General features: G+C 39.5%; 2 protein-coding genes across 2 annotated transcripts in view; one reads left to right on the top strand and one right to left on the bottom strand.

The window, feature by feature from the left end:
* Positions 1-18,970, top strand: part of CAPN7 (calpain 7) — a 39,417-nt gene extending 20,447 nt beyond the window's left edge. The window contains exons 10-21 of the mRNA XM_024747771.1: positions 1,497-1,643; positions 2,837-2,943; positions 4,070-4,190; positions 8,611-8,755; positions 8,886-8,985; positions 9,270-9,405; positions 10,001-10,076; positions 13,615-13,760; positions 14,535-14,597; positions 15,189-15,319; positions 17,568-17,660; positions 17,754-18,970. Of these exons, the coding sequence (XP_024603539.1) occupies positions 1,497-1,643; positions 2,837-2,943; positions 4,070-4,190; positions 8,611-8,755; positions 8,886-8,985; positions 9,270-9,405; positions 10,001-10,076; positions 13,615-13,760; positions 14,535-14,597; positions 15,189-15,319; positions 17,568-17,660; positions 17,754-17,898 (1,410 nt within the window). The 3' untranslated portion in view covers positions 17,899-18,970. The remainder of the gene's footprint in view (positions 1-1,496; positions 1,644-2,836; positions 2,944-4,069; positions 4,191-8,610; positions 8,756-8,885; positions 8,986-9,269; positions 9,406-10,000; positions 10,077-13,614; positions 13,761-14,534; positions 14,598-15,188; positions 15,320-17,567; positions 17,661-17,753) is intronic.
* Positions 18,971-19,762: 792 nt separating this feature from the next.
* Positions 19,763-23,145, bottom strand: part of SH3BP5 (SH3 domain binding protein 5) — a 75,228-nt gene continuing 71,845 nt past the window's right edge. The window contains exons 9-10 of the mRNA XM_024747513.1: positions 21,672-21,932; positions 19,763-21,270 (exon numbers count right to left, since the gene is read on the bottom strand). Of these exons, the coding sequence (XP_024603281.1) occupies positions 21,062-21,270; positions 21,672-21,932 (470 nt within the window). The 3' untranslated portion in view covers positions 19,763-21,061. The remainder of the gene's footprint in view (positions 21,271-21,671; positions 21,933-23,145) is intronic.

Genomic DNA, 23,145 nt, shown 5'->3' with positions numbered 1-23,145 from the left:
AATTTAAGTGTATAGTCATAAATTGAGATGTAAGATACCTTTAATATTGTTTTCCTTTGTGAAATATATACATAGTTTTTAATTGCACATCTTGGGACTTCCCTGATGGCGCAGTGGTTAAGAATTTGCCTGCCAGTGCAGGGGACACAGGTTCAATCCCTGGTCCGGGAAGATCCCACATGCTGTGGAGCCGCTGGGCCCCTGTGCCACAACTACTGAGCCTGTGCTTTAGAGCCTGTGAGCCACACCTACTGAGCCCGTGTGCCACAACCACTGAAGCCCGCGCGCCTAGAGCCCGTGCTCCACAGCAAGAGGAGCCACAGCGATGAGAAGCCCGTGCACTGCAACAAGAGTAGCCCCCGCTCGCTGCAACTAGAGAAAGCCCACGTGCAACAATGGAGCCAAAAATAAATTTTAAAAATAAACAAAATAATAAATTTCACATCTTTAATTTCTTTAAGGATTCCGAACCATGTTGTAAGGGCCTTGCGTTGTTAGGATTCTCTAGCTCCTGTCGACTCACGGAAGTCCAGGGATCAACATTAGCATCACCTGGGAATTCGTTAGAATTGCAGAATTTAGGCCTCATCCTGGACGTGCTGAATCAGAATATGCATTTAAACAAGATCCCCTAGTGATTCCCGTGTGAGAAACTGAGAAGTTGCTCTGTAGTTGAATGATAATCAAACTGTATTGTGCACAGGATCACCTGGAGAGCTTGTTAAAAAAGATTGCTGGGCCCCATCCCTAAAGTGTCTGATTCAGTAGGTCTGCGGAGGAGGCCAGAATTTGAATATCTGACGGGTTCCTAGGCGATGATGATGATACTGTTGTCTGAGAATACCCTTTCAGAACCACTGTTCTAGCTGATTTCTTAAAAACTAAACAAAATTATTGAGGATGTGGTTTTTCTGAACTATAATTTTTAGATAACCTCTTGTTTAAAGAATCTTTCAAAATACAGTTGCATAGTTCTTCTGTTAATATTAGATCAAAATTCTTCTTATCCTCTTGTTTCCCAAATCACTCTATAATGTGAATTAGAAGCCGTATCTTCGTGGTGATTACTTCTATATTTCTCTACTATTTAAATGTATTTTTTAGCCATAATATTTTACACCTAAACACAGCATGAATCTTTCTGCAGGTTTAGGTTAATATTGTTATTTAGCTTAATAGTGAGAAGCCCTTCTGTAATTATTTTAGATATAGTATACATTTCTAGAATTTCTAACAATTTTGCTGGTCGATCCATAACATTTAACCAACCAATTGGCTCAAAGTTAATACCTGACAGGGAGATGTCAACCTGAAGAAAGACATCACAAAACATTTTATAATTGATCAGATTCTAGAAATTTGAAACTATCATTACCTTAACAATAGGCATAGCATGCCTTTTATTTTATCAGTATGAAAGGTGTGGAGGTTTTTTGATAGAAAGGATTTTAAGATATTTTGTACCACCTAAGGAAATTAATGTTCTCTTTCTCCAGGTGATAATTGATGACCAGTTACCTGTGGATCATAAGGGAGAATTGCTGTGTTCTTACTCTAACAACAAAAGTGAATTATGGGTTTCTCTCATAGAAAAAGCATACATGAAAGTCATGGGAGGATATGATTTCCCAGGATCCAATTCAGTAAGTAATAAGATGATCCAGGCACAGACTTTTGCTATCTGATATGACTATTTTAAGTTCAAAAGATTATAGATGATATATTTGGTTTAAGTGAAAACATTATCAACCCCTGAAAAATGTTGACCGGTCACCTTATCATGGGAGTACATATTTTCTTTTGTAAGGTTATTTGCACATTGTATAGATTGGGTGTTCAGGAAAGCCTAAAGTGTATGTGTCTGGTGGGATATATGACCAGTTAAATACAGTGTACCTTTCCAGAGAAGCCACTGCAAGGGATATGTCATATTGTCATCCTTGTATATTTTTTTTGATCTGTAAATTCAGGTTCAAGGAGTTTGGAGTTAGTTTTTCCCAACCTTAACACAACTTAACCTGTAAAATCAAGGTATGTGCCAGTGTCCTTTAGTTGTAAACCACTGGCCTTATGCCAGAAATTATTCAGACTAGCATGACTTTGAATTATAACACTAATCAGCCTGTTGCCTTAGAAAGCTATTTACCCTTTCTTAGCCTCTTTGCTTGTCTGTGATGTGAGGATAATACTCACCTCTCAAGAACTGTAAAGATTAAGTGAAGTAATATATGCAAATCACCCATTATTCATACCTAGTTAGTATCCTTGCCTAGTACCCAGCCTCCTTCATCCTTCTGGTTCTTATAATGGTAGTCAAAGAATGTATAGTTCATAGTTAAAGGTAATAGGATGTTAAAATTTCTTTCTGGCCTCCATGTTCAGTTGCTCTGTCCTTCAAATATTTTTGGTTTAGTTTTCTAATCCATTGCCTGTTGATTTACCCAGTCAGCTTAAAGAGAGGAGGAATGAGCATATATGTAAAATGTTAGGAAAGGTGACTGTCATATTATAAAAACTCAGTAAACGGTGAGTGACTGTCATGATCATCAAAGCAGTTTTTTCTGTTAAACGTTTTGAGTTTTCATCATATTTATCAGTAAAACAATTCTTTGAATTCAGGAAAAGCAGCAGAGATTGTAAGAAGAGAGGCTTGTGCTTAAATCCAGGTAGGAATTTGAGTTAAATAAGAGATTTATTACTGGTAGAGAACAACTTACTACCTTCTGATTTATTTCTGTCAGAATCATCATATCAGATCAATGAGATTTAATAGCTACCCTGGGGATTTATTTATGAGCTTGAAAACCACGTTGACAGTCCTGTGTTTATGTTGCAGAATATTGATCTTCATGCACTGACTGGATGGATACCAGAAAGGATCGCCATGCATTCAGACAGCCAGACTTTCAGTAAGGATAATTCTTTCCGAATGCTTTATCAAAGGTAAACATTTCTCTGTCTCTGTCTTTTGTACTAAAAGAGACTATTTAGAAACTTCATGTTGGGACTTGCCTGGAGGCACAGTGGTTAAGAATCTGCCTGCCAATGCAGGGGACACGGGTTCGATCCCTGGTCCGGGAATATCCCACATGCCGCAGAGCAACTAAGCCCGTGCGTCACGACTACGGAGCCTGTGCTCTAGAGCCCACGAGCCACAACTACTGAAGCCCGCACGCCTAGAGCCCGTGCTCCGCAAAAGAAAAGCCACCGCAGTGAGAAGCCCACACACCACAACAAAGGGTAGCCCCCGCTCACCACAACTAGAAAAACCCTGCACGCAGCAACAAAGACCCAACTCAGCCAAAAATAAATTTTAAAAAATAATAAATTTATTTAAAAATTAAAAAAATAAAACCTTCATGTCTTATTTAGAGTGGATATTGCAGAGGCTGTCATTTTCAGTTATTAGGGATGTTGTGTTTTTAAAATAGACTTCACTTTATGCACTCGGTCCAGCCAGCCCTCAGTCATCCTCACTGATGCTTACAGTTAATCCAGATGGTAGATAATCCAAACATTTGAGTCTAGAATATGTAATTTTGTACTTCCTGAGTACTTACCAATTTGAGGGAAGGTGGGAAGAGAGAAGGGTGAGAACATAAAGAGGAAGATAGCTTAAGCCTTAAATGGATAATCCACATGAAGAGCTGGAAAACTGTCTGTACAATAATACACATTCACTATTGAAACCAGAAAGCTCACTGATTGGATAAATAAAAGGATGTGGCTTTGGGAAAAATACATTTGGTATTTCACATCTTCACCTTTATTTGTAAATCATTTGAAAATTTAGCATTTATTTGCCTTCACTGATAGGTTTCTACCTGAGAATTAAGTTGTCTAAAACTGGAAGGGAAAAGAAAGAAATGTGATAGTTTTTTTGATTTGCTGTAAAATAGAAATGTACTTGTTACAAGTTCTCTGGGGGCTGTTGGGAATAGCCCATTTTAGAAAAGATTTCCACTTTGTGGAGATTTTCATGTAAACCATGAGGCTAAAGGAAAGATGGTGTGATCTGAGAGTACAGATGTGTTTTCCTTTGATTATTGGTCTGTTGGGTCCATTCCAGGTTTCACAAAGGGGACGTCCTCATCACCGCATCCACTGGAGTGATGACTGAAGCTGAAGGCGAGAGGTGGGGCCTGGTTCCCACACACGCATACGCCGTGTTGGACATCAGAGAGTTCAAGGTTTTGCCTTACATTTATTTCCCTTATTTTTCTTGTTTGCTAGTAAGACATTGCAAGGATTCCAGGTGATACATGAGCTTCTTAAATGCTGACAGAAGAAGGTTTAGGCCAAGTTTTAAAATCATTCCACCTATTACATTAAACAACTTGACCTCTACCATTGGAAATTATGAATAAAAAGATGGGAAGTGTAATGACAGTAGCAGCACGGATATTGATGACAGAACAGGAACATTGTATGCCTCTTTTTTTTCTCATAAAAGTAGCAGGGTCAAAGTGAAAACATGTCCCTCAAGGTTCTGGGTTGTCTGTTGCCAGTGGGGGTCAATCGCAGTGTCAGGCTATAGAGCGTAGTAGACATTCAGTGAATAGCTGTGCATGGACGAAAAATAAGAGGATACCTATGAATAGGAAACATGCCAGTGGGTTTGCAAGTGTTTTCCTAACAGCCCTTGCATGCTATGAGGCTTTTTTCAGACCCTTTTTCTGTGTGTGGGTGTTGGCACGGTTGACTTCATTACTTCTCATGTTATTGATTAGTTATTTTTCACTGAAAAATAGATCTGTTCTATGGATTAGAAGATACAAAAATTATTAAGGAAGGACTCTTTTTCCCTGATGGTACAGAAACTAAGCTGTCTAGTTACTGGAAAGTTTAACTAGCAGTGTATTCCAGTTTCTTCTGTTTAAACTTATAGAAAGAAGTAGTGATTAATCAGCAAGAACAGAGTACTACTGGGTATTAATTAGTCTGATTTTCTTATGTGGCACATGGAACTGTATGAATTACAAAGGCAATTGGGACCTGCTGCAACATTTAAAAATTTATAGTCTCAAAGCTTTCTAAATCAGCCCCCATTGTGATGCCTCCAAACATTCTGTGTAGAATTGTCTCTTCCTTTTAAAGTGGAATAAATATTGACTACATAAAGCAAAAAATATAAAAATTTATGTGAAATTGAATAAGCTGAGAGGTTTGTGTTTGTTTCAGGAATGTAGTTTGCCACAAACACCAATTAAAACATTGTGGGGGGAGACGCAAGAGGGAAGAGATATGGGAACATATCTCTTATACATATACATGTATATGTATAACTGATTCATTTTGTTATAAAGCAGAAACTAACACACCATTGTAAAGCAATTATACCCCAATAAAGATGTTAAAAAAAAAAACAAAAAAACACTGGGGGGCTTCCCTGGTGGCACAGTGGTTGAGAGTCCACCTGCCAATGCAGGGGACACAGGTTCGTGCCCCAGTCCAGGAAGATCCCACATGCCGCGGAGCGGCTGGGCCTGTGAGCCATGGCCGCTGAGCCTGCGCGTCCGGAGCCTGTGCTCCGCAACGGGAGAGGCCACAACAGTGAGAGGCCTGCGTACCGCAAAAAAAAAACACATTGGGAAAAAAGTTGCTATTATTTAGTAACAATTTTATTGTTAGAACATCCTTTGAGATAGGTGTTAATGAATGTGTCTGGCAAGAGATTTAAATTTAGATAATGAAACAGTCAATATGAAAGTAAGCTTGAATATGAGGAATATTTCTCTAAAGATGTATCATTTACTTCAGGTAATAAGACTATTATACTTGTTCAAGGGAAACTAGAAAAACAACATATTTAAGAGAAAAATAGGTACCGGTGGTTTGACTTGAAAACAAAACATTAAAAAGTTGTTAAATTTCAGTAAAGTAAACATTTCAAATAATAGCCTTGTTGAAAATCACTTAAGGGCTTCCCTGGTGGCGCAGTAGTTGAGATTCCGCCTGCCAGTGCAGGGGACACGGGTTCGTGCCCCGGTTCGGGAAGATCCCACACGCCGTGGAGCGGCTGGGCCTGTGAGCCATGGCCACTGAGCCTGCGCGTCCGGAGCCTGTGCTCCGCAATGGGAGAGGCCACAACAGTGAGAGGCTCACGTACCGCTAAAGAAAAAAAAAAACAAAAAACGAAGACAGAAACAAAAAAATCAGTTAACATTGTTTACACAGTATCAATCCCATGTGTCAGTTATTCTGTGATGATTAAGGCTGCCTGTTTTTTATTTTTTTATACATTTTATTTTTTATTTTAAATTGAGGTATGATAGATGTACAATACTGCATTAGATCCAGGTGCACAGCATAGTGATGCGATATTTCTACATGTTATAAAATAGTCACCCCAATAAGTCACCATCTGTCACCATACAAAGTTATTACAATATTATTGACTGTATTCCCAGTGCTGAACATTTCATCCCCATGACTCATTTATTTTGTAGCTGGAAGTTTCTGCCTCTTAATCTCCCTCGCTTATTTTACTCATTCCCCCCCAGCCCATTCCCTTCTGGCAACTGCCTGTTTTTTCTCTGTATCTATGAGTCTGTTTCTGTTTTGTTATGTTTGTTCATTTGTTTTGTTTTTTAGATTCCACACATAAGTGAAATCATATGGTATTTATCTTTCTCTAACATTGCACTTAGCATAATACCCTTTAGGTCCATCCATGTAGTTGCAAATGGCAAGAATTCATTCTTTTTTATGGCTAACATTTCATTGTATATATGTATACCAAATTTCTTTATCCATTCATCCATCAATGGACACATAGGTTGTTTCCATGTCTTGGCTCTTGTATATGATGATGCAGTGAACATTGGTGTGGGTATGTCTTTTTTGGATTAGTGTTTTTGTTTTCTGTGGACAGATACCCAGAAGTGGAATTACTTGATCATATGACTGTTTTGTTTTTAATTTTTTGAGGAATCTCCATATTGTTTTCATAATGGCTGGACCCAATTTACATTCCCACCAAAAGTGCCCTTGAATGTCAGTGATACCTGGGACCTGCTTCTGAAAAGCTTAGTGGCAATTTCCTCTCCTTTATATGTATACTCCTTCCGTTAAGAAGTGATAGAGTCCTGAAATAAGGAGATTTCCTGCTCATGTAGAAATAGGTTTTATGAAAAGAAAGGAGTTACAGTTCAAGGTTTGTTGGCTGATGCGTGGCAGGGGCAGGGTGAGGCACAAGTGGTGTAGAAGAGATTGAGAACAGAAATTGTATTAATGAGATTCTAGGGAATTTGGCCTGAGAGTAATTAGTCTGGCTTACGTCCAGAAATCACATCTTCCCCAGGCCATGTTTTGCCACATTTGAAATAGCAAAGGAATGTGTTTTTTTTCAAATGTCTTCCAAATAGTTTGATTTGTGACATCATTAGAAAAAGCACAATTTTCTAAGTTGACTCCTTGAAATAAGACAAATCTTTTGGATTTACAGGTTCTTTTGTTTTTCTGAATTAATGTAATCAACTCTGTAGACATGCCCAGTATTTACCGAGCGCATACTGTGTTCCATAAACTCAGTGGAGACGTCTGAAAAGGATAATAGTGTTACCATTTCAAGGAGTTTATAGTTGCATTGGGGAGACAAGACTCCTGCATTTGCACAAGTAGGAAACGATATAAGATAGGATATTATTTGTTGTAAACTAACGTAATACAGATTGTTAGCACTATGAACTTTAAAGGAGAGGTAGTAATTAAAATGAGAAGGAAGTTGCTAAGTGCTAGAAACTTTGCATATGTTACTCCATTTAATCTTCACGACAGCTCAGAGAGAGTAATGACCAACCAAGGCCCATAAAGCTGATAAATAGTAGAGCTGGAATTTGGTCCCATTTCATTATGACTCCAAAGTTCGTGTTTTTTTCATTGCTCCAGTCTTCACTGAGAGACAGTGGAACGAAGCTAAAGAGGATCTGAAAAGAAGAGTAGTTAAAAGGGATCAGAGAGTGCCTTCCAGAAACAGGAGCAGTGTGAGCAAAGGCATTTAGAGGTGAAATTGAATAAGGATCATTTGTGGGATTGTGAGAGGAAGGACTCGATTCTCTAAGGCAGGGCAGCCCAGTAGAACTTCCTGTGATGATGACAGTGTTCTGTGTCTGTGCTGTGCGATGCATTAGCTACTGGTACACTTGGTCCTTGAACTCTTGAAATGTGGCTACTGTGACTAAGGAACTGATTTGTAAACTGAATTAAATGATACCAATTTTTTTTTTCTTTTTTTGGCTGCGCCATGAGGCATGAGGGATCTTAGTTCCCCAGCCAGGGATCAGATTTGTGCCCCCTGCATTGAGAACTCGGAGTCTTAACCACTGGACTGCTGGGGAAGTCCCGATTTAATTATAATATAACTAATCACGTGTGATTAGCGGCTACATATGGACAGCATAGCTCTAGGGATAGGTAGCCATTTATATAGTTTTTGATCAGCTATGGGATTCGGGGAAGTATCGATTAAAGAATAGTAATTTCAAATTTATTTGTAGGGAAAAGAATGGATAAGTATTCAAATTGCATCCTCACTTGGAGAATGATATAACTAATAAAAATATGGTAAAACTGTTTTGCAACTTCATTACCTCCTGGTTTTTTAAATAGGGGCTGCGATTTATCCAACTGAAAAATCCTTGGAGTCATTTACGTTGGAAAGGAAGATATAGTGAAAACGATGTAAAAAACTGGACCCCAGAGTTGCAAAAGTGTTTAAACTTTGATCCTCGAACAGCTCAGAAAATAGACAATGGTACATATCTTTTTAATTTAATAATATTTGATCTTTAAATAAATAACATGCTTTAACAGTGTGAAATGTCCTTAACTGACAAGTCATTAAGATTTTTTTTTTTAGACTAACAAAGACATCTGATTTTCAGGAATATTTTGGATCTCATGGGATGATCTCTGCCAGTATTATGATGTGATTTATTTGAGTTGGAATCCAGGTCTTTTTAAAGAATCAACATGTATTCACAGGTAACTTTTTTTGCACATTTCAGAATATGCTTTATAGTAGTCTCCCTTTTTTCATTTAAAATGAAATTATTTGGGAAGACTAGTATTCTCTCTTTTTGTCATACCCACAGATGACTATCGTGTAATAGTTATTATCCTTGTATGCTTCTTGGTTATGCCAAAAATTTAAAAAACAAGAAAACCCGATAACCTAATTGTATTTGAAACACAAAACAAAAATAGTATTTCAGTTTAGCTCTATGACAAATTTAATTACTACTTTCTTTGTTGATTTTGTCCTTTAGCACTTGGGATGCTAAGCAAGGACCTGTGAAAGATGCCTATAGCCTGGCCAACAATCCCCAGTACAAGTTGGAGGTGCAGTGTCCACAAGGGGGCGCTGCGGTTTGGGTTTTGCTTAGTAGACACATAACAGACAAGGTACTGATACCCTTCTTATATCCCATACAGAAATCCTTTTAAATATAATTAGACCATTGTGAGCAAGATTTGTAACTTGATCACCAGCCTGTTTCATTTATATAGGTGTCTTGAAAATAGTGTTTACTTAGATAAATGAATATTTTCCTCAAAGGAAATTGGTTATTTATAATTATACACTTAAAATCTCGTTCAAAAATCATCTATGAAGAAAAATATGAGGGAGTTTATGCTTTCCAGAGAGGGTTTTAGTGTTGATTCTATATGCTTAGATCTTAACAATATTAACATAAAAATATGCTAAAGACGGTTTGGAAATGTTGATTCATTGGGCCTGATTTTATAAAGGGTAACCATGATTTTAATGGCTTTAGAGTGGTTTTTTTTAGTATCTTGCTTCGTACAATATGGTCATCTATTGAAATGACAATTTAATTGAGAAAAATGACATTTTTTAATAACACTAAATAGAAATGCTCTTAAACTTAGAAATAATCTCCTTCCCCTCCCCTCCCCACCTCCATACATGAACACACACACACAGGAGCATTTTGAGCCCATTTTCCTAACCATATCGGATTCTTTGTGCTTTTAGGATGATTTCGCAAATAATCGAGAATTTATCACAATGGTTGTATACAAGACTGATGGGAAAAAAGTTTATTACCCAGGTATGTTCAGTAAACAGACATTCAAACAAACATTAAAATTCTATTTGTGTGATTAATTTGAAAATGAAAAATTTTATGTAGATATGCAGAAATTAATAATTATGCTGATAGACTAATAGAAACTACTCAAACAGATGGGTAGGTATTTATGCTACTTGTGTGTTTTGTTTTGATTAATTTTTAATCTAGAGACCTCAGGAATTTGGGATTTCTACACTCTTGCACATTGCTGTCAGAGCTTTATTTCTGAAATTTAAATCCTATCTTTTTTCCCTGATCAAAAATTCTGTGGTTTTCCATGGACTCTTGGATAAAATCCAAGCTCTTCAGCTTGATGTCTAAGGCTTTTTATATTCCGACTTCACCTCGCTGTCGCCCTTTATCTCATGCCCCAGCATTTCACAGTGGGTCTGGCTTCTCCTGAACACACCATGCCCTTGTTGCCCCTGTTTTCACACAGTTTCTCCTGCCAAGAGTCTCTTCTACCTGCCCTCTGCCCACATATTTCTTTTACGCTATTCTGTGTAATGAATGTGGTTAAGATCCAGTTTATGTTATTTTCTCTGTGATAACCTTCCTACCAGGCAAAGCAAATCTTTCCCTAAGGCATTAACATACTGGGTTGAGACCATTTTGCTTTCACATTAAAAAAATTTTTATCACTTCTTGATAGGAGCTGTTAGTTTATTTTCTAGTTTGGGAGACAATAAGAAAAAAAAGACCTGATAGTGACACATATTTGTAAAGAAATGCATAGGGTCACATTGGTTACTTTGGTTGGGTGGCCATGGAAAGCCTCTTTAAGAAGGGATAAGAGGAACTCCAAATCATGAACAGGAGTCATGCAAAGGAGTAGAGGAAAAAGCATTAGAAGTAGAGGTAAAAGCATTATAAGCAGAGGGAACAGCAAGTGCAAGGACCCTAAAATGAGGGAAAGATAGGTGTTTTCTGGTAACAGAAGAAAGGCCAGGAGGCCTGGGCAGTGTGGTATCACAGAAGTGGTCAGAGATATGCAGGCTTAGATCACAGGAGGTCTATCAGCCCAGGAAAGGGTTTGGATTTTGCTCTAAGTGCGATGGGAAATCTTTGGAGGGTCTTAATCAGGAAAATGGCATTATCTGATTTTTTTTTAAGAAAATTATTTGTAGCATATATTGGAGGGGACAAAAAATGGAAGCAGAGAACCCAATTAGGTGATTTTATTTATGTGAGAAGTGACAGTGATTTGAACTGAGAGGGCTAAAGTGGAGATGGAGAGTGGACAGATTTGGGCTTGGTTAAGGTTGTCAGGACTTGGGTTAATGTGTGGTCAAAGAGGAGTCAAGGATGATTCCTGTGTTTTGGGCTTGAGCCATAGAAAGGTGTAACATTGACTGAGATGTAAATGTTGGTGGGAGCAGGGGAGGGAGCAGAATTGTTGTGGAGTAAAATCAAAAGTTAATTTTTGGTTTTGTTAAATTTGAGATCCCTGTTAGCTCTCCAAGTGAAGGTGCCAAGTAGGCAGTTGGGGTTTTGAGCAGAATTCTGGCACAAGGGTAGGGCCGCAGGTACAGACGGAGGAGTCGGAATAAGGAAAGCATTTGAAGGTAGGACTGTATATAAATCACCTACGGAGAGAGTTGTAGGTTCAGAGACAAACACCCAGCACCTGGTCCTTGGACTCTGGCATCTTACGGTTGAGCAGAGGGCGAGTTACCACAGAAGAATTTGAACAGAGTACCTGACGAGACAGAGTAAGGTTTCACATAACCCAAGGGAAGAAAATACTCCATGCAGGAAAGAGTGGACATCTCCACCCATTGCTATTTCTGAGGTCCAGTGAGATTAGGCTAGAGAAGAGACTGTTGGACCTACTGCCCTGGCAGCATCTTTGACCTTGACAAGAACAGAGTTGGCAAGAGGTGGGCTGGAAGCCCAGGTGGAGTGGATTGAGGAGGGCCTGAGGTAAGGAAGCAATCACTGACCGTTCTTTCAAGAAGGCTGTGCAGAGAAATGGGCACTGATGGGAGAGATGGGATCAAAAGTGGTTTTGTCCAGTTTCGTTTTGCTTGATCATAGGAAGACATGGCCTTCTTCCCCATTATGCTGCATTGAGGGTATCCCAAGGTTTTCTGGCATGTGCATGGCACACGGTAGGTCCAATGATAAATGTCAAGTTAAACTAGATAAATTTTCCATTTTTCATGTTGGTCATTATATAACCAAAAAAGCACAAATTTTGTGAGTATATTCCGAGCATTAACATGTTACATGGCTTTTGAATTTCAAACACCTTGTTACTCTTTGTACTTGGATTTTTTAAAAAACAATGCTTCCTCTCTTACACATAGTATGACTTTGCCATTTCAGGATACTTTCTGGTTTCTAGTTTTGTTTTCATCACAATACTCTGAGGCAAATCAGACTGTTCTCCATCTGACAGGAGAGTAAACTGAGACGTAGGTCACACCTTTCAGGACCACAGACATGCCCATTCTTTTCCCTTTCACACTAGATCGCACCACCTCTAAGCTTGAGAGACTTATTACCTGTTTGAGATACTAAAATTTTTTCTACGAATTACTTTATAAATATTCATTGTGCCTAAATAACCTCAGTGATATAGCATTGATCTTAAATGACTTAATTGACATGCATGAAATGATTTTATTGTATCAGCCTTAATTCATGAGACTGTGAAAGGATATGACAGGCAGCATTGTGTGTGAGAGCAAAATATTGGAAATAATCCAAATCTGCACATTGTCTGAATAACTAGATGGGGGAGTATAGATAAAATATGTCCTATTCATATGATGGCATACAATACTGTACACATTGATTTAAAAGGAATAAACTGTATCTATGTAGATCAACATGGATCTCAAAAACTTCAGTGAAAAATGAATGATAAGACATATACTGTTTTTTTAGATACGTGTGTGTGTGTGTGTGTGTGTGTGTGTGTGTGTGTGTGTGTGAGAGAGAGAGAGAGAGAGAGAGAGAAAGTCTGAAAAGATGCCCATCAAATCCATCAGAGTGGAATGGAATATTAAGGGTGGTGGTTAAAAGGAACTTTGCTAGTATGACAAAAAATATGTTAATTTAATTCTGAGTGGTGGGAAATAGATATATGTTTATATATATATGTTTATATATATAAACATGTTTACTTTTATATATATGTTTATATATATATATATAAACATATATATATGTTTACTTCTTTGTATCTTTTTAAAAAATTTCCTTAACAGAAAAAAAGTTAATCTTGATTTTAAAATCCTCTACCAGGAGAGAAGAATAAAACATAGGGCAAATAGCAGGGATTGGATGTATTCCAAAAGATCTCTTTTTACTTATTAGAAACTATTTCATTTTAAAGTTTTAAATTGCTTAATTGTAAAGTTTTAAATTGAAATTTAATTCTTTAGTACATTATATTTTAAAGATGAATTAATTAAGGGGATGTCCATCCATTTAATTATTTTTCCTACATCAACCATAAAACTTAAAAACTAAAGTCCTGTCTTCTGTAAACCTACTTGTTTATTTGCAGCTGACCCACCTCCGTACATTGATGGGATTCGAATTAACAGCCCTCATTATTTAACTAAGATAAAGCTAACCACACCTGGGACCCATACCTTTACATTAGTGGTTTCTCAGTATGAAAAACAGAACACAATCCATTACACAGTCCGGGTAAGTAAACCAACATGACAGAACAATAATAGAAAGTACGTAACGTCTCTGCTTTGTAAGTGGGATTATCTACAAAAAAGGTTATTTATAAAGATTAATCTATATATTGTTGAGCGTGTGTTTATCTGTATAACAATTCAGTATTAAATTATGATGATGCTTCATGCAGAAAATAATGTTTTTGAATGGTAACATTTTTATTTTGAATAACATTTTGACTGAACATTTTAGTTTTTAGAGTAGTCGTTTAGTCCTGAGGTAATTTGGTATGTTGGACTAATAAATTCACAGAGCAATAAAAGCTCCTTTAGTCTATATAATACTTTTATTGAATTAAAAAAGAAGACCTTGAACTTAGTGAAAGGAAATCGATTGCCTATAAACATGGCTCTCGGGTAGCTGGGAAGGCCATCGTAATTTTGTTCTGCATAGATTTGTTTGTCGTAGATCAGTCAAGAAGCTCAATTTGAATAGATTTTTAGTGATGAAAGGGACTTAGGGAGCTGCTTTCACCCCTTCATTCTTCACATGTAGAAGCCAAGGCCTGGGGAGATTGTGGTATGTCCTGAGTCATACAGTTAGCAGCGGACAGAGCCTTAGCCGCCCAACCCAGAGTTGTTTATTCCTGCCCTGATGCCAGGCTGCCTACAGAATCAGGACTATTATATATGCCAACTAATTTCTTAGTCTTCCAAAACATTCTTTCATCACGTTAGTGTTTTTATAAGCATAAATTTTATCACTATAATAATTTTTTTTTTTTTTTTACTCTAGGTATACTCAGCATGCAGCTTTACTTTTTCAAAGATTCCTTCACCATATACCATATCAAAGCAGGTAAGAGAATTTTTTCTCTGGGTCATAATCTCATCGAAATCTTAGAATTCCCCTTCCTTTTTCTCCTTTTCTCATTTTTTTTTTTTTCATGTTTAACAATTTCTTACAAAGTAAAAACATTTTGGGACTTGACAGGACTACAAGGGAAATGTAAGTAGTCTCCAGTCTGGGTTGGAATACAAGCTCTTCAGTGAGCACCGTTAAGTGATTCTGTGGGAAAAAAATTAATTCAGAGAAAGAAGACTAATGCAAACCTTGGTCAGTAGGAAAGGCCGTAAGCAGAATTTGAGATTGACTCTGCAGGGCGGGCTGGACGTGTGGAAGAGGATTTTAGGGAGAATTCTTGGCAGGGCAGACTTGAAGGCTGAGAGTTGCAGACAGGGCTGAGAGTAGCAAAGTAGCCGGGCTGACTTGGAGAGGGATGCTGGCTGCTGGTGGCAATAAAGCCTGGAGAGAGAGGATGCAGCCACGGTGGAGAGTTGCTTTTTTTTTTTCTTTTTTCTTTTTTTTTTAAGGCACAAAGGAATTTTGTCTTTAAAATAGAATTATAGAATGTGAAGTTTTGTTAATACAAAAGCTTTGTTTTATTAGATTAATGGAAAGTGGAGTGGTCAGAGTGCCGGAGGATGTGGAAATTTCCAAGAGACTCACAAAAATAACCCCATTTACCAATTCCATATAGAGAAGACTGGGCCACTACTGATCGAGCTAAGAGGACCAAGGTTTGTGATAAATAATTTTCTTAATAATGTTATATTAAAAATGAGTTTAGTGGAACAGAATAGGGTTTTGAAATATATATATGTGTGGACACTTAATTTATGATTGAAGAGGAGTGAGGAAAGGGCACCATTCAATAATGGTGCTGGAATAATTAATATCCACATACCAAAAAGGTGATTAGACCCCTGTCTCACACCCAATCTAAAAATCAATTCCAGGTGGATTACTAATACAGGAGATGAGAACCTCAGGATAAGGAAAGACTTAAGACACAAAGAACACATAAAAAGATTTGTAAATATCCTACATTAGTAAGAAAAAGTCTGCAGTTTTTTTGTGTGTTTTTTTTTTTTGGCTACGTCAGGTCTTAGTTGCGGCACACGGGATCTTCGTTGAGGCATGTGGGATCTTTCGTTGCGGCATGTGGGATCTTTCGTTGCAGCGCATGGGCTTCTCTGTAGTTGCAGCGTGCAGGTTTTATCCTCTCTAGTTGTGGCGTGCAGGCTCCAGGGCTCATGGGCTCTGTGGTTTGCGGCACACAGGCTCTCTAGTTGAGGCACACGTGCTCAGTAGTTGTGGCATGTGGCCTTAGTTGCCCGGCGGCATGTGGGATCTTAGTTCCCTGACCAGGGATCAGACCCGTGTCCCCTGCATTGTTAGGCAGATTCTTTACCATTGGACCACCAGGGAACTCCCAAGTCTGCAGTTTTTAAAAAATAAAAACAAAAACTTGAATAGGCATGTCATAGGAGAAATAATCCAAATGGCCAATAAATTGTGTAAGAGCCAAAAATTAGAAAAGCCAGTGTTCATCAGTGGCATTTAAGATTATAAAACAGTTATACAGTAATAGAGTCCGCCATAACAATGAAAATAAATTACAGCTCCCCACAGCATGGGTACATCTTGGGAGCAAGGCTGAGCGACAGAAGCCACATAACAGGATATGTGACTGTTTACCTGTTCTTGACTTCCACTTGTATGAAGTCAAGAACAGGTAAAACTAAACTATTGTTGAAGGATGCACACTTAACGTAGTCAAGACTATAGACAAAGCAGGAAAGTGATGACCAGGCAAGTTAGCTCTGGGGGACAGAGGCGGTGATCAAAAGGGAGCACACAGGGACTTCTGCAGTGCTGAGAGGGTTTTGTTGACTGAGGTGGGGGTAACCCAGGTGTTCGTTCACTTTATGAATTATTTGTTAAGCTGTATATTTGTTTTATGTGCACTGTGTTATATTTCACAATTTTAAAAGGTTTAAAAAATACAGAGAATACAAATAAAAATAGTACTAGCTTCTAAATAAAACTAGGCTTAACTTTGCCTTCCTGTAATTATAGACTATTTCAAAAGAAACTTATCCTTTAGATAAGACTAAGCTATTTTTCCACGTCATTTTAAAAGCCTTTACCAGTTTGATAAGTGAAATAAGGTACCTAATTGCCCTTTTGTATTTCATTACCATGTAGCTTGAATATGGAAAAATGTTTATTGACGATGTGTATTTTTTCCTTTATTCATATATTTATTCATGTCTTTTGACCATTTTTCTGTTGGACTTGTCACGTTTTTCTTAATTGTAAGCGTGAATAAGGGTATGTATGTAAAGGTATTAACTCCTTCACATATTTGCAGGTATTTTTCCCAGATTTTTTTTCTCACATAGAAAAAAATGTTTCTTTATAATCAGATCTGTTTCTTTTGGTTTATTTTGCTGTGGGCAGGAACTCTCACCCTAATATCAAATAAATTTTTACCGTATTTTCTTCTAGTTCTTTTATGGTTTTATTTTTTACATTATTTGTTTCAAGTCCATGTGGAGTGTATTTTGTATTTGGTGTGAAATACAGTTTAACAATTTTTTTTCTAAGCTTTTGTCACCTTATTATTTCTGTAAATTTAGATCTTATTTCAGGGTCCTCTCCTGTTCTTTTTCTGCCTGATACACTATTTTATCATTTAAATTTAACATTATTCTCTGAGAGCCTGTGGTAAAAATAGTCTCTTCTAAAGTAAGTTTAATAAAATGTTAATCTTTATGGCATCAGTTTCAAAACATAAATGGTGTTTTCTGTAATTAAGAGTAAAAATAGTATGCATGTGTCTCAGAGTGCTGTTTCCTCCTACTGAAGCTTTAGAAGCATGTACTTGATTTAATAGTCCATCTGCACTTTAGGTATAGTTATTTGGGGTATGTGTTTGAGACGACTTAATAACAGCAATAATTTGTTCTTTTTTACTGCTAGGCAATATAGTGTTGGATTTGAAGTTGTAACAGTTTCTGTGGTGGGAGACCCTGGTCCCCATGGCTTTCAGAGGAAATCTAGTGGTGACTACAGGTAATGTTGGCATTTTGATTGCTATCTAATTTACACTTTACTTTCTGTGGCATCATCACCTGAAAACCTTGTTCTCATTTTCCCTGAATATAGGTGTGGGTTTTGCTACCTGGAACTAGAAAATATACCTGCTGGGGTCTACAATATCATTCCCAGTACTTTTTTGCCTAAACAAGAAGGACCGTTTTTCTTGGACTTTAATAGTATTATCCCCATCAAGACAACACAACTGCAGTGACAGAGAAACCTCAGCAATAGCTGGATCTTATACTTAGCAAACATCATCTCTTCAAGTGAGGACACAGATCTCCAGGACACTGAACACAGTCATCAGAACAGAATTAAATCTCTAAAAGCATTCCTGTGGAATTTGGTGCTGAAGTCAGGGTGTGTGGTGAGAATTGTATGTAGTCAGAATTACCCTGTGTTACTTAGAAGTACCATTTACATGGTTTTGTGTATATATGGAGTGGGCTTGCATTTAGGGGCCACATTGTACAAAAAAGTGTAGATGCTTAAAGATTAGGCTCAGTCGAGCACTGAGATAGATGCCCTTGCTAAGAGGGAACCGAGACCAGACGAGGAAAGTGAGGGGTGTAGACTCACTCACTGAGTGGAACAGTAGGCTGGGATAATATTCTGAAGTATTTATGTCATGTTGTCTTCTTGGCAGAGCATGTTGTTAAGGTAGACCTGCTTGTGTCGTGAGTCTGCTGTACATCCTGGGCACCTAATTATCAAATGAATCATGTTACCGTGAGATTTTAATTCTGCATTACTTATGGCTTTAAATGCTTACTGTTGCCCATAGGTTATGAAAGGATAAAGTTTTAATACTAATTAACTTAGCATGAAGATGCTCATGCTTCAGAATGAAGGTTGTTGACGTTAGATACCTGTCTCCCGTTGACTCATGTAAAGAGAACTGAGGTATGTTCATCAGTGTAGTTTTTATCAGGTTGATGAAAGTAGTCGTCTGAGACATTGAAGACATTACAATTTAGTTTGTATAGTCTTTTTTAAATTGCTCTGTAGTTCAGTGTTCTTATGGCAACATCACTCTAAAGAAAATACAGTTGAGGATTTAATATATGGTAATTGGGTTGTGTTTGAAAAAATTGCCAGGATACTGTTATGTATAAATTCCCAGTTGTTTACATAAAAATTCATCAGAGTAGAATGATGCTCAAGACTTTAAAAGATCTAAAAATTAACACAGTGGGATTTTTCATCATCTCTAATTATTAAAACTTCTTTTGTATTTCTATTATCTTTAATTGAAATAAAATGTTTGTTTATACTTATGGAAACTGCATAGTTTAACCTAGAGAAATTATTAGAGGACTTCATGTGGTATGTTCCATCTAAAACAGAACTCATTACTTGCATGAAAATTGACACTTTTACAAAAAAAAAAGTCTGTTCTTTTACATTCAGGATAGTGGTAGATTGTACTAGTGATTAATAGTGAGATTTCACTTTGATAAATAGTGCTTTCACTTTTAGCATATTTTAGGTGGATTACTTTTCTATTACTTTTTAAAGAAAAATCTAAAGCATAAGAGGTATATTTATTATAAACATGATTTGAACCTTTTGTGTTAAAGAAAGATCTTATACGGGATGCAAACTAAGACCTAATCCCTGCCCTCAAAATCCAATGGAGGAGACCTATATAAACAATTTACTATATTGTAATGTTGAATTCTGTAACAGAGCTCTAAACAGAACTCACGATGTACAAGTAAAGATTAATTTTGGTTGGACCAATATAGAAAGAGAATAGAAACAACTGGGGAGCTTTTCGAAGTCCAGTGCCCAAGTATACCTGAATCACTAATCAACCTCTGGGGCTGAGACCTAGGAGATGCCCAGGTGCCACAGACAGAACCAGGCCTCCAGCATAAGCACCTCATCTTTATTTATTTTCCTGCCACTGCGTCTCCGTACTGCTCGGCTTTAGTAGCAGCAGAAGTGGAATTCTGATTCAAACCTGGTAATCAGGGCTTAAATTGTTAGGATCCAGGACCTTAACTGAAAATAAGAACAGATGACCACTGCATTCCATGCTCTTCCTTATGGCAAGAGGATTGTCTGGAAGATTTAGGCAACATCAGGATTTCTTATTTATTTGAAGTCACAGAAAGACATTTTCTTAAGCCATTTTTATTACACTCAAGGTATTAAGACAAGTACAAAATAACCTTGTAATTAGGATACTGTATCAGTCATTAAAAAAGGAGAAAACAGGACAGTATGAAGGGATTTACACAAATGACAAATATATAAGCTTGACAGACTTAATGGGCAACTTGAATGGGGTTGCTTTTCTTTCTTTTAGAAACGCTAAGTTTTCTTAACAAAAAGGGATGAATAAAATACAATGCTCTAAATATGTGTAACCATGAAAACAAGAAAAGCAGTAATAGAACACTTACACTTAGCATAACAGACACCATTGCTTCTGTTTAACAGCCTTTGCCAACATGTGCCTCCTCCCTTTCCTAGCTGTAAGGAACAATTTCCTCTAAGAAATACTAGTGCAGCATAACCCTTAAATATTTTTTTATTTTTAAAGTTACAGCCTACAGAGAAAGAAACACCTTGTCAATCTAGAACAACACTGGCAACCATTCCCCATGCACTTCTTTTAGAATAAGTCCCCTGGGCCGGTAGGATGAGGTTTACGCTATAGAACCTTTTCTTCCACAGCCATGAACCCCCTTCTGTGACAGGCCCCTGCTGCCCTCGTCCCACCCCCCCCATCCCCACACCAGCATTCACCTTTCCCACCCCCAAAAGTGCAGCTCTTGGTGACCTTTTACAGAAGATGATTTTAATGGGTGTCCCAGCAAATTCACTTTTTTAAAAGCCCCCTCTGAAAACCAGAGATGATGAAAATGAATTGTGTCCTTGGATTTTTTTTTTTTTTTTTAAGCCTTCATTGGGTCAAAAAGGTGTCGTTCTGAATATTTGAGTTTTGTCTTGTGTACCTGTTTTCCTTTAGATCCCCTGGGATATAAAGGAGAGAACAAGGCCATTTCCCCAATCGAGCCAGCCATCGAGCCCGCTGGGGGCTCAGCTCCCCGGCCCCTTTACCGGCTCGGGGATTTTTCCCAGGAACTGGTTACTGCTTCCACAGCACTGACAGGGGACATTCCACAAAGGCCGTGGGCCTGGTCACAGCCCACCTGCAACGACTCTGTGCTGAAAAACACCAGCCTGAGAGCTCTTACCCAGAAGAAACATCTTCAGCTCTCAAGTTCACTGAAACGTCATTAGTGCAGTTTAGAGGCAATGCTTGGGATTTGGCATATATTAAATGATTATTGGCACAACTGTTCTCCATACAGTTTCATGTCTAAATATTGATATGCGCTTGGGCCAGAGCCGCGGCTCGATCAGCCGATCTGCACCACGTTTATGTCCTCGATGACCCTGTCCCTGCCCTTCGAGCCCTGCAGGGACAGCTGCCGCATCCTGTCCTCCAAGGCCTGGCCCTCGGGGGACGTGCTGCTCGGGCTCTCGCCACTGTCACCGCTGCTGCCGAGACCCCGATGGTTGCTGGCTCTGTCACTTGCTTTATTCTCTGCCCCTTCCGCCCTGTCTCCTGTAGAAACGTAAAGATCACGGGGTGAGTACCGACAATTCCAAGGGTCCCCTGGGCCCCAGCCCGTCAGCCGGCTCAACCTCCAGACTCCCAGTGTGGCCCCACTGTGCGCATCACACAAGCGCTTCCATCACAGGACTGCCTACTGCTTTCGTTGTGCGGGAAACCGTATATGTCCCTCATCTTTGCAGATGAAATCTGTCACACGCATGTAACAGCTGGGAAACAGAAACCTCTCTAGCAGGTGCTTGTCAAGAGGACTGTTGTGATGGCAGATACAGAAGGAAGCAGGTTGGGAGTGGAGCTGGGCGCCATCTCAGGCTGCCACACCACAGCATGTGCACCGAGGCCCTGAGCGTGGCCTCCGGGGCAGGCTCCCCCAAGCAGGGGGCTCAACTCACCTCGCTCCACCTCGCACTCAGGGGAGGAGGCCCCGCTGCACTCACTGCGGGGGCCCAGCACCGGGAACATCATCCCGAATTCCGACAGGGACATGGGGCTGGGCAGGTCCAGGCTGCCGGGCCTCACGGCTGCGGGGAACTGCTCGGGCATCTCCGACGGGCTCGTGGGACCCGAGCTGAAGCTGGACACGGACTGGGTCTCCGAATCATCTTCAGACACAAAGGTGCTGCAGTTGTCATCTTCGAAGGCCTCGGAGGCCACTAGGAGGAGAGAGAACAGCCATCACCCAGGCCTGACAGCCAGCCACCCAGTTCCTTACACGTCTCCAGACGCATCCACTGCAGGCAGGAGCTAGACAGGGCTTGGCAGCTGCAGGGTCCAACCACCTGATCCCAGGATCCCTTCACCTTGCAGGGAAGCCACAGGACCCCATGGATACTCAGTGTCCTTACCATCACTTTCCAGCCCTGCCCTAGAAGTCAGCGTCACCAGACACTGCCTGAAGGTGGAAGGTGAATTCAGCCACAGATCGGGGGTTTTATCCACCCCAGTCCCCCAAACAGATCCCCCCGTGCACAGGAAGAGGGCTGGCCTGTGTAACGCACCCTGAACCAAGCCAGCCAGGCTTCAGGGCTGCCTCCTTCCACGGGATGGGCAGCAGAAGCTGCTGGACGAGACGGCCCTGCGTGGAGTGTCTGCTGGGACCATCTTCTGAGTAACCTGTGATCTCATAAAAGACGTGCTCGGAGCCCAGCTAGATCACTACTGGTCACAGGAGAGCACAGTTCCCTTACAGTGCTCTGTAGCTTGTGCCTCCTTTGTTTTGTGGACCGTTATGACCAAGGCCCAGAGACACGTCATTCTCACGGTTTGAAAGCCGCCTCAGCTTTGAACTATTTCCCCCTCAGCCCACACATGATCCCACTCCCCTTTCCTCCTCCCTCTGCTTTAAAAACAGCCTGTAGCATCCCACAGATGATCATCCACGAGAAGTACTGTAATGCTGAGCACAGAAAACGGGCTCAGCTCTGAGTTCAAATCCCATCTCCACGACCTGCTGTGTAGCCTTGGTCAAGGTACTTAACCTCTCTGAGCTTCATGTTCCTCTCCACACAGGGCTTATGAGATGATGTATACTAAAGTACTCACATCATGGTTGCTCAAATTCGTTTTCCTTTTCTTTTACCTGGGGCCTGGCACTTGAATGTTTATTGGCTGAATTAAGGAACACCCAAGGGCAGAGTGTGGGGAAGGGCCAACGGCCATGATTCCACAGAAAAGGCAGAGAAGGATGTGTGCAGAGACAGTGCTGGGGGGGTTTTCTGGACTGACATAGAGGGAGCCACCACAACCCTCTGTATCCATTTCCCAGGGGTGGTCCTTGGAAAAGAGGTCCCCAAGGACAGACACATGTGCAGTGACCACTGGAGGCCAGTGCTCCTTCATTTAATCCTGACGACCGCTCTCTGTAGT

Source organism: Neophocaena asiaeorientalis, unplaced genomic scaffold, assembly GCF_003031525.2.
Source record: "Neophocaena asiaeorientalis asiaeorientalis breed wild unplaced genomic scaffold, Neophocaena_asiaeorientalis_V1.1 scaffold33, whole genome shotgun sequence".
Lineage (NCBI taxonomy): Eukaryota > Metazoa > Chordata > Mammalia > Artiodactyla > Phocoenidae > Neophocaena > Neophocaena asiaeorientalis.
This window is presented reverse-complemented; position numbering and strand designations above follow the sequence as displayed.